General features: G+C 49.4%; 4 protein-coding genes across 4 annotated transcripts; 2 read left to right on the forward strand and 2 right to left on the reverse strand.

The window, feature by feature from the left end:
- Positions 1-55: 55 nt before the first annotated feature.
- CLUP02_00563 (uncharacterized protein) lies at positions 56-4,011 on the forward strand (the record flags this gene model as incomplete). Its single annotated transcript, XM_049279610.1, has 11 exons — positions 56-87; positions 153-228; positions 294-639; positions 692-738; positions 809-1,015; positions 1,076-1,372; positions 1,445-2,362; positions 2,424-2,453; positions 2,532-2,659; positions 2,749-2,976; positions 3,126-4,011. 11 exons carry the CDS (start codon positions 56-58, stop codon positions 4,009-4,011), a joined length of 3,195 nt encoding a protein of 1,064 aa, XP_049135567.1.
- A 288-nt stretch (positions 4,012-4,299) lies between these two features.
- CLUP02_00564 (major facilitator superfamily transporter) lies at positions 4,300-6,965 on the reverse strand (the record flags this gene model as incomplete). The annotated part of the gene is made up of 17 exons (XM_049279611.1): positions 4,300-4,324; positions 4,376-4,506; positions 4,563-4,636; positions 4,689-4,735; positions 4,795-4,866; positions 4,918-5,320; positions 5,373-5,489; positions 5,550-5,563; positions 5,622-5,712; positions 5,772-5,814; positions 5,873-5,915; positions 5,970-5,996; positions 6,057-6,167; positions 6,221-6,291; positions 6,341-6,448; positions 6,499-6,660; positions 6,723-6,965. 17 exons carry the CDS (start codon positions 6,963-6,965, stop codon positions 4,300-4,302), a joined length of 1,782 nt encoding a protein of 593 aa, XP_049135568.1.
- Positions 6,966-8,515: 1,550 nt separating this feature from the next.
- On the reverse strand, positions 8,516-11,473 carry CLUP02_00565 (uncharacterized protein; the record flags this gene model as incomplete). Its single annotated transcript, XM_049279612.1, has 14 exons — positions 8,516-8,591; positions 8,647-8,665; positions 8,732-8,894; positions 8,970-9,064; positions 9,123-9,276; positions 9,466-10,205; positions 10,289-10,352; positions 10,424-10,497; positions 10,720-10,754; positions 10,839-10,985; positions 11,046-11,092; positions 11,163-11,182; positions 11,236-11,313; positions 11,392-11,473. The coding sequence occupies 14 exons, from the start codon at positions 11,471-11,473 to the stop codon at positions 8,516-8,518; spliced, it is 1,794 nt and encodes a 597-aa protein (XP_049135569.1).
- A 30-nt stretch (positions 11,474-11,503) lies between these two features.
- CLUP02_00566 (uncharacterized protein) lies at positions 11,504-12,283 on the forward strand (the record flags this gene model as incomplete). Its single annotated transcript, XM_049279613.1, has 1 exon — positions 11,504-12,283. One exon carries the CDS (start codon positions 11,504-11,506, stop codon positions 12,281-12,283), a length of 780 nt encoding a protein of 259 aa, XP_049135570.1.
- Positions 12,284-12,590: the final 307 nt, after the last annotated feature.

Below are 12,590 nucleotides of genomic sequence, written 5' to 3' on the forward strand. Positions count from 1 at the left end.
CTGTATATGATGTCAATGAACATGATTCTTCGCTTGCGAACTCCCCAAAGAAGCCATGACTGAGAATGCCGGGGACCATAAGAACCAGTCAGTCGAGCTAGTTTAGCCAGGGTCATAATAGTGTGTGGGGTCGCTTGAGAAAACTCTGGAAGCCAAGCCAGATTGATCGAGTCGGTGCAACTTTCTGTCCGAACAGATGGGATGAGACCGTCTGATGGCACTAAGCACGTGTAAATTGACTTTTCGCTTTTCGAAATCGTTAGGCTAGGACGGGTCGTCTACTCAGCAGGTAGCGCCGTCAAAGACAGTCTTTGGACGTTTGTCTCGCCGCAGATGAAAAGGGGGTAGCTCACATAGAACCGACTGCTGGCGCAAGTTGTGTCTCAATGTTTCTCAAGCTCCGTCGGATCCCGAAGAAATGGCTAACTGCTGCCATATCGTACCACAACGACAGGGGTGAAGCCTCGTCGATGCCGGACGGTCGACCACCAAGTGGAATTGCCCCGACGGCACTTCGACCTCGGCAGACACCCACCCATTCAAGGGTGCGTGATGTGACTATCCGGCACTTTTCTCAGGGATGGTACCCGCCGGAGGGGAGCTTCATTCCAGGGAGTAGCAGATTTCGAAGAGGCTACGGTGTGCATTGATGAAATTACGTACCCGGCGCGTGGTGTGAGTGTGCGGTGAGCTGAGAAATACCCTATCTCTCCGCAGTGGGTTTACTGTCGCAAATTCGTGCGTGCCGACTCTGTTGAAGTTTCTTCGTCGAGTTTTGCATTCGCTGTGTCTTGATGCTGGAAACCAGTCGCCACATTGGAGGAGAAGGATACTTACTCAGGGCATGTCAGCGCTGGCTCAAGGTCATAAGGCTCTCAGACTCACTCATCGCAACATGAGTCGACAGGCCCCTCTCCGAGTAGCTGTCGTCGGAACGGGATTGGCCGGGCTTAGCATCGCATATCTCTTGCAAAATGACGAACAACAACGATATGCAGTGACCTTATTTGAACAGGTGAATTGGATCCTAGATCGGAGTACCTTAGTGGGCGAATGCGTAGACTGACTGTTGTAGGCTGAGAGCCTGTCTTTCGACTCAGCATCGGTTGCAATTCGAGAGGAGAGCTCGGGCAGTATTGAGAGGATCGACCTTCCAATGCGCGCACTCGCCGGAGGATATTATCCCAACGTGATGCGCATGTATGACCACTTGGGCATCCCGTATCATCCCATCCGCTTCTTGTTCTCATTCGCCAAATCACTGCCTGCACGCAAGCCTGATACGATAGCATCGGGAAAGAACCAGGCAACTCTGGATGGCGCCAGCGGAGTGCCTGGCGAGTACTTTGTCCACGCATCCAATTTGCACCAAGTCCCACCTTGGCCGGGAAATCGCGGGATTTTGGCGCATTTCGTAGAGATACTGTGCCTGATCATATGCCAGTTCTGGTTCACAGTGGCATGCTTCATGGTGCACCCCTTGACTGAGGGGTCTGATGGGGGAGAGACATTTGGCGACTATCTGAGAAGGATATGGCTACCGCGACGGTATGCCACGCACTACCTTCTCCCACTCATGAGCAGCGTTTCGACGTGTACGCATGCTGAGCTTCTGGCGTTCCCTGCCAGTGACGTTGTCGAGTACAAGAAACGCTCGCATGGACAACAGCACTACACTGTCTGCGGCGGTGTCCACCAAGTTGAAGGAAGATTGGCAAAAGAAATGGAAGACGTCCGATTAGGAGCGTGTGTTGCAGAGGTAGCCTCAACGGCTGATGGAAGAGTGAGACTCCGCTGGCAGTCGACGGAGAACGCAGCTGGACAGATTTTGGATGACGTATTCGACCGGGTTATTCTCGCTGTGTCGCCGGATGTGGCTGGCAAGATCTACCAACCCCTATGCGACATTCTCGAGCCATTGCCAACAATCCGCGTGGAGAGCTCAGTTCTCCGTCCGATCGATGCAAGACCAAGCCAGTCGTTCACTCTCATGGAGGATGAAGGGAGACATCCGAAAGCTTGTTCACATCATCGTGGAAATGTCATGCCGCCCCAAGTTATCTGTCTCAGAACCGACTTTTCCGCAAAAGAAGCTGCGCGGACAGAGGCTTTACACACAATGCCTGGAGGAACAGTCGTGAGCACTTGCCCGCTTAACGTACAGGCCGATGCGAAGAGGGTACTGCGGACAGCAAGGTTTACGAGGACCTTGAGGACGTGTCAGAGTAGGGCAGTTATCCGAAAGATCATGGGTGAGGACAGAAATCTGGACAAGAAGAATGACCAGACCGCCGGCATGGGTGACTGGACCAATGGACAAGACAATGTGTGGTTAACCGGGGCGTGGTGCTGGGATGGAATGGTCCTACTTGAAGGGTGCGTTGTCTCTGCGATGAGAATCGCTGACGATTTTGGTGTTGTAGTCCCTTGGCGGCACGGCTAGTCAAGTGAAGGTACGCAATGAGAACAAAACCGTGTTTGAATAGAAGAAGTGAAGTTGAAATAAACGCAGTCCCTGTGAAGAAAAACAGCAAGGAGGGCTTTGTTGGTTTGTTGGAGTGACATCGGACCTCCGGCGCCGAATCCTGCCGCATCCTTCGCTGTTCCTGCCTACAGCTGGCGCCAAGTCTAGCTACACCTGGCAGCTTTCTCTGCAAATGTCTTCCCACGTCTCATTTTCCATTTAAGGTACCTTATTATTGAGCACTAGACCACAGACCTAACTTTCCTTCACCCTCATCTCACAAGCGGACATGGGTTCATTCTTATTCATACAATGACACTACCAATTGACGCCGTTCCTGACTTCTGGAAAGGTGTCTTACTAGGCGCGACTGGCTGCACATTTATAATTTTGATAGTCACCTTGGCATTTACTGTTACTTTTCTTCGGCGGAAAGACGTCTACGACAATGATCACTGGAAGCTGAACCTCAAAGTGCCGTTCACCACCATGTGGATGAACATGGGTTATTGGTTTGTCCGCCCTCATTTTACACCCTTCTTCGTAATCACTCCGATACCTGGCCTCCCTTTAGTTTACACTTGAACTGGATTATATCCATCACATTTCATGATGTTCCTTGACTTAGTCAGAGCACGACTGACTTACCATTATGTTCCAGGACGAGTGCCGACAACCTACACATTACAGATTTCGAGACAGCCTGTCGCAATTTGCTTTTAGAGGTTCTCAAAGAAGCCCAGATTTGTGAAGATGTAGTTCGGTCTTCGGCAATATCTATTCTAGACCTAGGTGTTGGCTGTGGTGACCAGTCCCTGGAGCTTGCACTACTAATTCACGAGCGAGGTGTGACCAGCTATCGATATGTAGGGCTCACTCTCAACGAGTCCCAGTATCGATTGGCCTCAAATAGAGCCCAATTGCAGGCTCAAAAGCTCAAATTAGAAGATGGACGTGTTGAGGTATTTTGCGCTGACGCTGCCAACCCCGACACCTGGGGCGCGCACGTAAAGTCTGCAATCAGATCTTTGAAGGAGGACAGCGCCGACCAACAACGATGGGTTCTAGCGCTTGACAGCCTGTATCACTTCTATCCCTCCAGAAAGCCAATCTTCAACTATGCCGCGCAGACACTCGATGCCTCGTTCATGGCCTTTGACTTGATACTGAGCGACGGAGCGTCTTTACGACAGAGGTTCCTCGTCAACCTCATTGGCCTGGCGATGGGTTGTCCTGCTGCTGCTTTTGTTACAGTGTCAGACTACAAGAGGCAGCTCCTTGACGCTAGTTATGATGAAGATGATATCCATTTCAAAGATATCACGGAACATGTCTTCTCTGGTCTCGTCAGTTATATCAAAAGTCAGAGTGAAGCGTTACAGCCGTTTGGGATCTCAGCGGGGAAGTTCAAGGTTGCAGCAATGGTGTTTGACTGGTTCGCTGAGTCAAACGCAATGAGGGGAACAATTGTGATTGCGCGCAAGAGATCCAAAACCCAAGGAGAAGCATCGGATATGAAGGGAAGAGCAAAATGTATCTCCATTTGAGAGCATCTTCAATATCAAAAGTATCGGTGTCTATATCATTGCGTACTTGTCTAAGTCCAATCATCAAAGCCCGCCCTACTGCCATATTGACGACATTAATTCATTGACTGAAAGCTGAATTTTGGTTTATTCGCCAGGCTAGGACACCAAAGCTCTGAGAATCATTGAGCAGAGAGAGTACTATGTGTTAATCCTGTCTTCATACACCATTCAAACAAAGAAGCAGCCACTAGACGACACAAAATCCTGTCATACCATCTATCTTAGCACCTGAATCAATCAGCTTGATCAGGTGGCGAATCGGAAGTCAAGACTATGAATGATTAGTAAGAGGATGAGTTCACTAGGCGTCCATGTATCTCACCGTTTGTTGCCTTTATCCGTTGTGTTGGCACGGTAGTCGTGTTGCTGCTCTGGTGTCATAGCATCCCACTTCTTGGCTTTGCTGTTGTTCCTCCACCGATAGTAGAAGTAGGTGAAGGGGTATTGTACAACCTGCGAACATGTGAGCTATGAGATTCAATCTTGAGGTAGGATGATTGTCTACTTACACACATCCAAATACAAATTACCAATAGGCCCTTGTTGGCTTTGAAGTACCGAGGGGCATCACTTGGTTGATAGACTTGGCTAGTCAGCATCCTCTATTATGTTGAGTCTGAAGGAGAGCAACTTACTATTTGCGCCGATCATACCACTGACTTGAACCCACATATTGTACAGGCTACAAGCATATTGTAAGTTATATTTCACATCACCGATATGAGAGTTATAGAGACTTACGATGCGGACACTGTTCTGTTCTGGACGGATCCGGCATTCCTACTTGTCCAAGCAACTTGAATAGGATGCGTGCTGGCAGAGATTAGCAATTAGAAAAGAAAAAGCGGAATTCTCCGCACTTACTAAGGGAAGGATAACAAAACTGTCGCAATAGCAAAGTAAGCCCAGGGGCTTGGGTTCGCGATTACAATCAGGGCGATGAAGCATGGCAATAACCATGCATCCTCAGCCATGGCGACGAAACTGCGATTGTTGCAGAGCTCGCTAGCAGCCGTAATGGCCAGCATGGTGATACTTGACCCGATGATCCACGGGATTGAGAGCAGGTTGGTCTGGATGACGTTGAACTTGAGGTCTCGGAGCGACAAAGTGAGGTACTGGTTGACAGGGTACTTCGGCAAGCCGAAGAGCAAGCCAAGAGCGTACAATGGCCACATGTCGTAATCCTTGGAGCATTCCCAGATCTGCTTGACGGACAGACCTTGTCGGTTGTACATGCCGCCTTTCTGGGGATCGTCGCGGATGACTAGCAGAGTTTATTAGCTTTGGAAAAGGTGTTACATTCCTGGGAGACGGACCGGAGTTGACAATGATCTTCTCCTCCTTCTCGTTGAAGTAACCCTTGGGGTTCCACCAACTCTTCGTCTTGGCAGGGCATTGAGGCATAAGGAAGAACGAGCACAGTCCGACACAGACTAGAGCGATATTGTTAGCGATGTAGCCGAAACATTGTGGAGCGAAACTTGTTGACTTACAAGTGAAAGCACCTCTGGTAACGTGATGTTAGTAACTTAACAGCGTCGCAAGATCATTAGGGGGGGGCTTACTCGATGAGGAACAACCAACGCCAGCCCTCGTATCCCAAAATGCCGCGCATCGAAACCAGACCGACAGCAGCGAATCCAACACCGATGTCAACTAGAAAGGCCTATCAGTCAGAGTTGAAAGGAGCTCGAGAGGAGTGTAGAATGACGTACCTAGTTGCGAAGACATCCAAAACCAGGCCAGTCGAATCGGAAGCTGGAGACAGACATTAGGAGGGTGTTTTAGTGCAGAAGTCCGGGACGAGATTGCTAACTGAAGTGCCTGTGTACCAATAACTCAAGTAGAGGATAGTGTCCCTGCCAAGGAGTTAGTCAAAAGCTTGAATAGGCCTGTCAAGGGCCAAGACTTACGGGATGAAACCTCCTTGAAAGGTTGCGCTAGAAACAGTGTCGTAAGTACACGTAATCTAGTCTTTCAGGAGCAACAACCACACTTACATGAGGTATCTTGTCGCAAGAAAGGACGCTCGACCCTTTAGGAAGAATTGCGCTCCAGAGATGATAGAGAAGAGGCAAATCTGGATGGGAATCCACAGATCGGGCCCAATACTGCAAGGCTCAATCAGTACGGATTCACAAGTTGGCAGGCAAGGACTACTGACCGCTTGGAAATCAACTGCGATGGAAGCTCGGCAACAAGAAAGCCAACCCGGGATATTGTTTGACCAAGGTTCTTAGTCGGGTAAGCGGGTATCAGAGGAGCCAGTCTCTTCATAACTCACGTAGTCGCCTCGCGTCAATCCGAGATCGTCAAGCATATTATCGGAAACGGCGTTGGAGATATTGTTCCGGTCGATGTTGAGGGCTGCGAACATGACACAAGCCCAGACCTGTGAGTGATCAGCTTGCGTTCTTCTTCGAGTTGTCGGGGTCATTGTACCATGATTTTCCAGTCGACTTTACGCCTAACAGCACGTTCCTCTCTCCATGTCCATCGGAAACTGGGATCAAAAGCAGCCCAGTTCTCCCATTGCGGGTGGATGTAGAGGCTCTTGTACTCCTCGACATTCTCGGAATCCCAAATACTCGGCTGCGTGGCAATCTGTTGAGCATGTTAGACGCCACTGGGGTCTTTCGCAAGTCCATATGAGTCGATATACGCACCGCGTCGAGGTCGTACTCTTCTGCCTTCGGTCCTTTCCGAATCCTGAAAAAGCGGAGGATGGCATCGCCCATTGCCGCTTCCATGCGTTGAGTCTGCTGCGTTGCAAGCGCGGGCGCTGTCGGAGGCGCGGCATCGACAGTAACCTTATCGTCGACAGCGGATTTGGAACCCAGGCCGCCATGGTCAGACGACGTATCGGACCCGGCTGGTGACGGCTTCCCAACTGGATGTTGCGAGGACATCTTGTTCATCGTCAAAAGATAGAACAATGACGTACGGTGTCTGCACAAAGCGAAAGTTCAAACCAAAACCCAGCCCGCATGCAGGACAGACGAACCGTTCTATATAAGTGTCTCTTGATAAATCTCTTCCAGCAGGGGTTTCAACATGGACTGCATGCCGAGCGAACGGCTTACTCTCCAGCTAAGCTGTCACCAAACGTCGCCACAAGGCGTGACGAGCATTTGAGGGTGCTAATGGGTAGGAAAGGGGCATGCTTTCTCCAAATCTCGGTCTGATACCGAAGGGCGATCCACAGGTAGATGACGACAGGCTACCTATCCAGTAATGCTGACCCTCCAGCAGCAGCTCAAACGGTTGTATTCCGAGGAGATGCAGAAGTTGTATGGGAAGTCCATATATGCCATGCCGTTAGTTGCGGCACTTGTCGTAGCTTGGCCAAGGGTAGCCACACTTCCTTTAGTTTTCCTGGGACTCCGCGTTAAAGCTAAGCCCTATGCCACCAGTTTGTAACCTCGTCACAACCTTCGATTGACTCCTGATGGGCATTCTTTTTTTCTGCCCACGAAAAGTTGTCATCGAGATTGAACTCCTACAGTCGACGTATCGCTACTGTGGGAAAGACAAGGAACATTTGATAACTGGGGCTGATGCAACTGTGTGGGTGTCTAGTGTGTCGCGTCAGCTTGCCTGCAGCTCGCGCAATTGATTCACCATCGTCGGAGTCGATGGCGTGCTACACGTGACCACCTCCCGTTAAAGAGACCTTAAACCTGTCCAATCATTTTGCAATTGACTGTCCTTCGGAGAATCTGAGCTCCTACACTGACATTTTCATTGTAAGAAACGTTTTGATCTCTTTGCCAAATCTTAACGTGGTGCTAGCTGCGCTTCTCCATTCTGCATACATCGCATTCTCCTGCCCCTAGTGAGATACTGACATCCTGTTATTTTCCTTGTCTCCTAAGAAACAGCCGTCGGTCTTGAATAGTATTAAGTTTCTACAGACTAAGGTGCCACGGTAGGGGCTCTAGGTTGCGATCGCACTCACGGCCAGATCTGATGTGTGCCTGGGCACTAGAGTTCCGGGTGTGATTCTTACTGAAATCTTGTCATCACCTGGCTGGGGACAACGGTTCTGGCTCTGAAAGCTGCAACTCTGTATTTCATCAGAGATCTATGCTTTCTGGCACTTGGAGTTTGTTTTCCAAGCATATTTTGAGGGGCCATGAGCACGGATTGCCTCCTAAGTAGTTCAACTTAGGTGATAACACCATAATGGTTCCCGCTCAACACGTCGACTCTATTTCTGGCTTCCCTAATACTGCTATTGCTGCTACTACTGATGCTACCGTTCTTTCTACTGTCTGCATATTCCACACCTATTACTCTATAGGAACCATGATGCGACAAGGAAACCAACGATAATGGCTATGAGAAGGCAACTACTTAGTTGTGTGCCTCCTGATCTCTGACTCCGCGATGCCACACCATGGTCTAAACTAACTACTTACCTTACACCGCGGAATGCCATGTGTCTCCACAATCTAAATTACCCATCATTCTGCTGAGAAACACTCATGGCGATTCTGAGAATTCGAACAAGCCTTATTGATGCAACCTTTGTGCTGATGCATAAGTGTGTTGCTATGGTACGATGTCGGATCGAGGTAGCGAACCAACTTCGACATTTCCATTCTCCCTATGAGGCTGAGTTGTCTTGCGTCAGTACTTTGATGATGCAAACTAATCCCTGAAAAGGACTGACCTCTTGTAAGCGTGATGCGGTTGGAATCAATTCCCCACTGATATGTTGCATAGCAGAGTCTCCAATCGACCTGATGCAAAGAGTAGCCTCTTTTGCCAGAGACACTGGACATCATGAGGATACCTGTTGCATCGATGTGTTCCGAGCTGTTACAAGCGCAACACTGTGAACGAATGTGACGCCAAAGTTTACTTTGATAGCAGTCCGGCCTTTCTATACCTGCCTCCCTGGAACAGACACAACGCTCCCAGTCGAAAGGCGACATGAATTGGTGGGAACTGAAAGTAAGATGTGGAGAAAGGTATTCGTTGCCATATCGCTCCTCTACGGCATCTAGACCCTGCCGAATGAGGTCTTTTCTAACGAGCTGTCCGCTTTGTACATCTCATACCACCATAGTCCAGTGTAAACGCAAGAAGTGGTTGCTGGAGATAGATAGCGTTGGGGAGTGTTCCCGTCCTTTTGACTGGAAGGGCATTTGACAAACCTGACATGACAAGCTTAGGCTCCTCGAGCCCTTCTGAGCGGGTGCTCTCTCTATCCATCTGAAAATGCCAAGCAGGGACATGTATTGATGAGGGCATATCTGAATCTTTCTTTCCCAGCCCATACATATCGGGCGATCTTTGACAAGCTAATTCTCAGAGAATAGAACCTCGTTGTGAATTCTTTTGTAATTGGTGCAAGACACGTGCCTCTTTTCCTGATAATAGGTACTTGACTTTGGGACAAACCAGGTCGGTAGGTGTAGATTGACTCCTCAAGCAAACTTCGCAAACGGCATTCAATCTTAGTCTGTGTGCGATCTCTCGTTGGTCTCTAGCAGAGAGATCATTCAAATACATTTGGACAATTGGCCTGACTCCGCTTTGCGAATCGCCACAGCCCTTGAGTTTCTTTTGTCCATGTCGCAAATGATTGACTGAGTACTGATGGTCGGAAGCGATGTGAAATGGTCGACTTAATTCGGTTTCGAATGTTGAATGATTTTCAGGTAGCTCTACTGGCTTTTGAAGGCTAGAGAAAGAAGCATATTCGAATGCCGAGAAGAACATGGAGCAACTTTGTCGTAGACAGAATATGTCGACGGGATCCAGACGTTCCATGACTAGCAGCTGTATCTTGAGTGGAATCTGATATATCAGGAGTTCTTTCGCATTGATTCTGGCGTGCTTTTTTGTTGACTTTTGATCATAATTGGTGTAAATTTTGCCTGATCTGCAGGCTTTGCATGCTTTCTGATAGGGTGTAATCGAATCGCCACTCTGTGTTGGCGATTGGCGGTATGGAGGCAATAGATTGAAAATGCTGACACACAAGGAAGGAAGTCCTGTGATCAGAAACTCCCAAAATCGACCCATTACGAATGGGGGAGAAAGCGATATGCCCGGATGTAGAGAGATAAATGTGACAAGGCAATGAGGTGGTAAGCGAGCCGTGCTCGTGACGAAGATACAAACGCCGTTTTGAGAACCTGCGTGTGTACCAATTGATTAGGATATGGAGCTGGACGTACGACCCGAGTATTAGTTCGGGCGAGGATTGAGCGAAAGAGACAAGATGTTGCAGAGAAACGTATGGTGAACATGAGGTGCATTATGCTAATCCTGGGGGCTTCAGTCTTTTCGAAGTGGAATGTCACGATAAGGTTTACTACCGGTAGGACCGTGATGAAGGGGCGTAACATCACACAATGAGCTGCTTAGTGACTTTGATGGTAGATGGATTCAGGTCGGTTGGCGGCTCCCGTGTCTCTGGCACCAACCCTTATGGTCGAAGCTCATCACGTTCATAGGTACCTTAGGTACTAGGTAGGCACCCCCAGGGAACCGGCGAGTTGCCCTCGCTCCAAATAGCTCTTCTTTATTACATACATACACAGAAAGTAGGTCCTCTGCCATAACTACATGAACTTTCAAAATGTGTGACGACTCTTTCCTACTGCATGAATACTTACATGTATCCTTCTGATCCAATCAACGCCTTACAAGGATGCTGCGGGCAATCCACCACTAGCCTCTCACTGGAGGGCTGGATGCCTCAGAGATGAACTGTATTGTCGCTTTGGCGACCTCGTAAGTAGCCTTGGAGACGTTGATGGGCGCACGCAGAGACCCCTGCACAGCAGTGCTTGCCAGTTTCAATAGACTCTAAAGTCGCATGCGGAATGATTGTTGAGTTCATGGTAAGGTCACCGGAATGAAGTGAAAATGATTCAACAAAAATCAGGTACGCATTGACCGCGAAACCGTCTCTTGATACCGTTTACAGGACGTTATTGCCGCAATATTACATGTAAGTTGGAAGGGAGGACTTGGCGTAGTGAGAGTAGCCCCAAACGCCCATATGTATGTACTCCATCTGTTGCACCATCAATCACGAAGCCGATAGAGAAGATGCCAGGCCATCAGTCAGACTTTAGTCAAGCTACAGTCATGCTGTACCATATGGCTGTAAATATCTGTAAAGGAGTTAAGCAGAGTGTATGTAACCCGAGCACTGACGAAAATGGCCCCTGGGAAGGATGATGTGCCCCGCGCTCTCAGTGCCCCGCAACGCGTTGGTAGCTTGATCGCGTCTCGCTGTGTGGCGTGGACGCGATTATCTCACCCCTCCTACTTAAGCCCCAATACGCTGAACCTTTCACATTGACAAGTCACCTGGCCTGTTGTATGCGCTGCGAGCTACGTTGCCGTACCTTGGATTAAATATATCGATATTCTTCAATTTATTCAACGACATCTTGCAAGGCAATTTCCAAATGAATCCGCAATGAGTGGTCTAATAGGGAGCATTAAGGCCCACTGGAGTCGAGTACCCTGCGGCGGTTGTGGCAGCGTCTACCCCAAACTGTGTTTCTCCGTCAGAGATCAACGATGCGCCAATCGCAAAGAGGTGCTTACCATCGCTGCGGACTGCGAAGTGGCAATAGCTGAGAGAGAAAATATCAACGATCGGGTGGAAGCTTTCAAGCAGGACGAGGATCGTCTGCACGAGACGCTGGCCCGCGAAGACGTCTACATTAAGTCTCTTGAAGCCGCAGTTGAGGAAGCGCGGAATCGCCGTAGGAAAACGCGTGAAGAACATAATACCCGCTGGGCCGACTTTACAAAAAACTTCGACGGCCACCGAGACACGTTCAACAAGTCTAGTCATTTGGTTAATCGGTTGCATGAAGCCACGAGGAGGATGTATGCCCTTGACCCTAGACGCATCACGGACCACAGCCTAGAGGATCACGACCGTTCTGAAGAAAACAAGGAAAATATAGGACCTCAGCGGGAGGTTTGCAGTATCACTCCGCCGACCTACCTCACAAGCGACGACATTCGGCCGAGTGAGGGTGAATGGACTTGCATGATGAGAGAAGGGACGACAAAGTATCATGCCGTCGCGAACTGGGTTTTGGCCACCCTCGATGCGCAACCTGAATTTGATCGGAGAGTTGGTGTCAGCGACAATGGCCAGACATTGTCATCGGCGAGGAGACCACGGAGACAAATGAGTTGTGGTCAACGCCATCGGTACCGACCGTACTACTCTCGAGGTTGACATTTGCTCCGGAGTAGCTGAGCTTCCTCCCCTTGGATGATGGCACATACACATCTAATACTAGCCTGACAATTGGATCATTTTTATCAAGCTACCTGTGATATTGCCTCGCCGAATGCAAGGCTGTTCCTCGATGCGCCAGAGTCCGCTACCACTGGCGCTTTTCCGCCATTTGATGGACGCTAACCCTCGACAACAGACGAGAGCGTTGAGACGGAGATGTATGAAGGAAGGCAATTCCTGCTGATACGGTGCGCCCTAGTTAACGGTGCCCGGCCCTCTGGGTGATCGCCCCACCAAACTTCCG

This window comes from Colletotrichum lupini, chromosome 1, assembly GCF_023278565.1.
Source record: "Colletotrichum lupini chromosome 1, complete sequence".
Taxonomy (NCBI): domain Eukaryota; kingdom Fungi; phylum Ascomycota; class Sordariomycetes; order Glomerellales; family Glomerellaceae; genus Colletotrichum; species Colletotrichum lupini.